The following is a 1,214-nucleotide window of genomic DNA, read 5'->3' as shown; positions in this document are numbered from 1 at the left end:
TGTGAGGCGGGTGAGTCGAGACCTCGTAGCGAGATCACTTGGTTGTCTTGACGTTCAGGCATGACCGTCATGAGCTCGGAACACACGCATCGAAAGATGAACAAGAGTCACATAGTGATGTGATTGGCAAGTTGGCCTACCGGTTAAGATTTTCGTCATCAGTGGTGTTACACCAATGGCGAACAATCAAGACATGGATCTTGAATCACTCATAATCAATTTTGAGAGATATTGATTTGAGTGGGAGTGCATTTTAGAATAAAATGTTTATTCACTAGTGAAAATTTCATTATAAACAAAGTCTAAGTGAAACTTGTGTTTTCGTTGTAGATCAAATGGCTCGCAACACGGCGTTCAACTTAGGCCCGATGTTAGAGAAAGAGAAGTTAGCTGCAACTGGAAACAACTATGCGGACTGGGTCCGCAACCTGAGGATTGTCCTCAGGAGCGCTAAGAAATTGTATGTGGTAGAGTATGATCTTCCAGCTAAACCCGCGGCAGAGGCCCCGGAAGATGTACAAAATGTCTGGGCCACTAAGGATGATGATCACAACTTAGTGCAGTGCCTCATGCTAGCTTGCATGAGTCCAGAGCTTCAAAAACATTTTGAATTCCATAAACCCCTTGGTATGATCCGGGAATTGGATGCTCTGTACAGGGAAACCGTGAAGTTTGAACGATATGATATCATGAAGGCTTTGATGGATTGCAAGATGGCTGAGGGCAGTTCAGTTGGCAAACACGTGGTCAAAATGATTGGCTATGCTGAAACGCTTAAAACCCTGGAATTTCCACTTCCACCTGGCCATATGATGGACATGTTGCTTTCTCCACTCCCCCTTCTTACGACGGTTTTGTCATGAACTACAACATGACAGGGATGGAGAAGACACCGGAAGAAGTGCTCGCCATGCTGAAAACTACAGAAGGAGGACTGCGGAAAAATTGCAAGCAAGTGTTGCTTGTGAATAAAACCGCCAGTTTCAAAAAGAAGAAAGGCAAGCCAAAGAAGGGCAAGGGCACCGGTAAGACCGGCTCCCAAAGCGAATCTAAGGGCGGAGCCAAGAATGAAACTGAGTGCTTCTACTGCAAGGGCACAGGACACTGGAAGAGAAACTACAAGAAGTATCTAGAAGATAAGAAGACCGGGAAAACCGGAAAAGGTATAATTGTTATACAAGTTAATGTCATTGACGTTTTACTTGCTAGCGAAA

At 44.6% G+C, this 1,214-nt stretch overlaps 1 protein-coding gene across 1 annotated transcript; it reads left to right on the top strand.

Moving 5' to 3' along the window:
- Positions 1–368: 368 nt before the first annotated feature.
- LOC141026945 (uncharacterized) lies at positions 369–863 on the top strand. The gene has a single exon (XM_073503836.1). The coding sequence runs from the start codon at positions 369–371 to the stop codon at positions 861–863; it is 495 nt and encodes a 164-aa protein (XP_073359937.1).
- Positions 864–1,214: the final 351 nt, after the last annotated feature.

This window comes from Aegilops tauschii, chromosome 7, assembly GCF_002575655.3.
Source record: "Aegilops tauschii subsp. strangulata cultivar AL8/78 chromosome 7, Aet v6.0, whole genome shotgun sequence".
Taxonomy (NCBI): Eukaryota; Viridiplantae; Streptophyta; class Magnoliopsida; order Poales; family Poaceae; genus Aegilops; species Aegilops tauschii.
Note: the sequence above shows the minus strand (reverse complement) of the source record. Positions and strands in the feature narration are given on the sequence as shown.

What these genes read in the sequence shown, in the direction of transcription:
- LOC141026945 (XM_073503836.1), top strand. Translation starts at nt 369, where the DNA reads ATGTTAGAGAAAGAGAAGTTAGCTGCAACTGGAAACAACTATGCGGAC.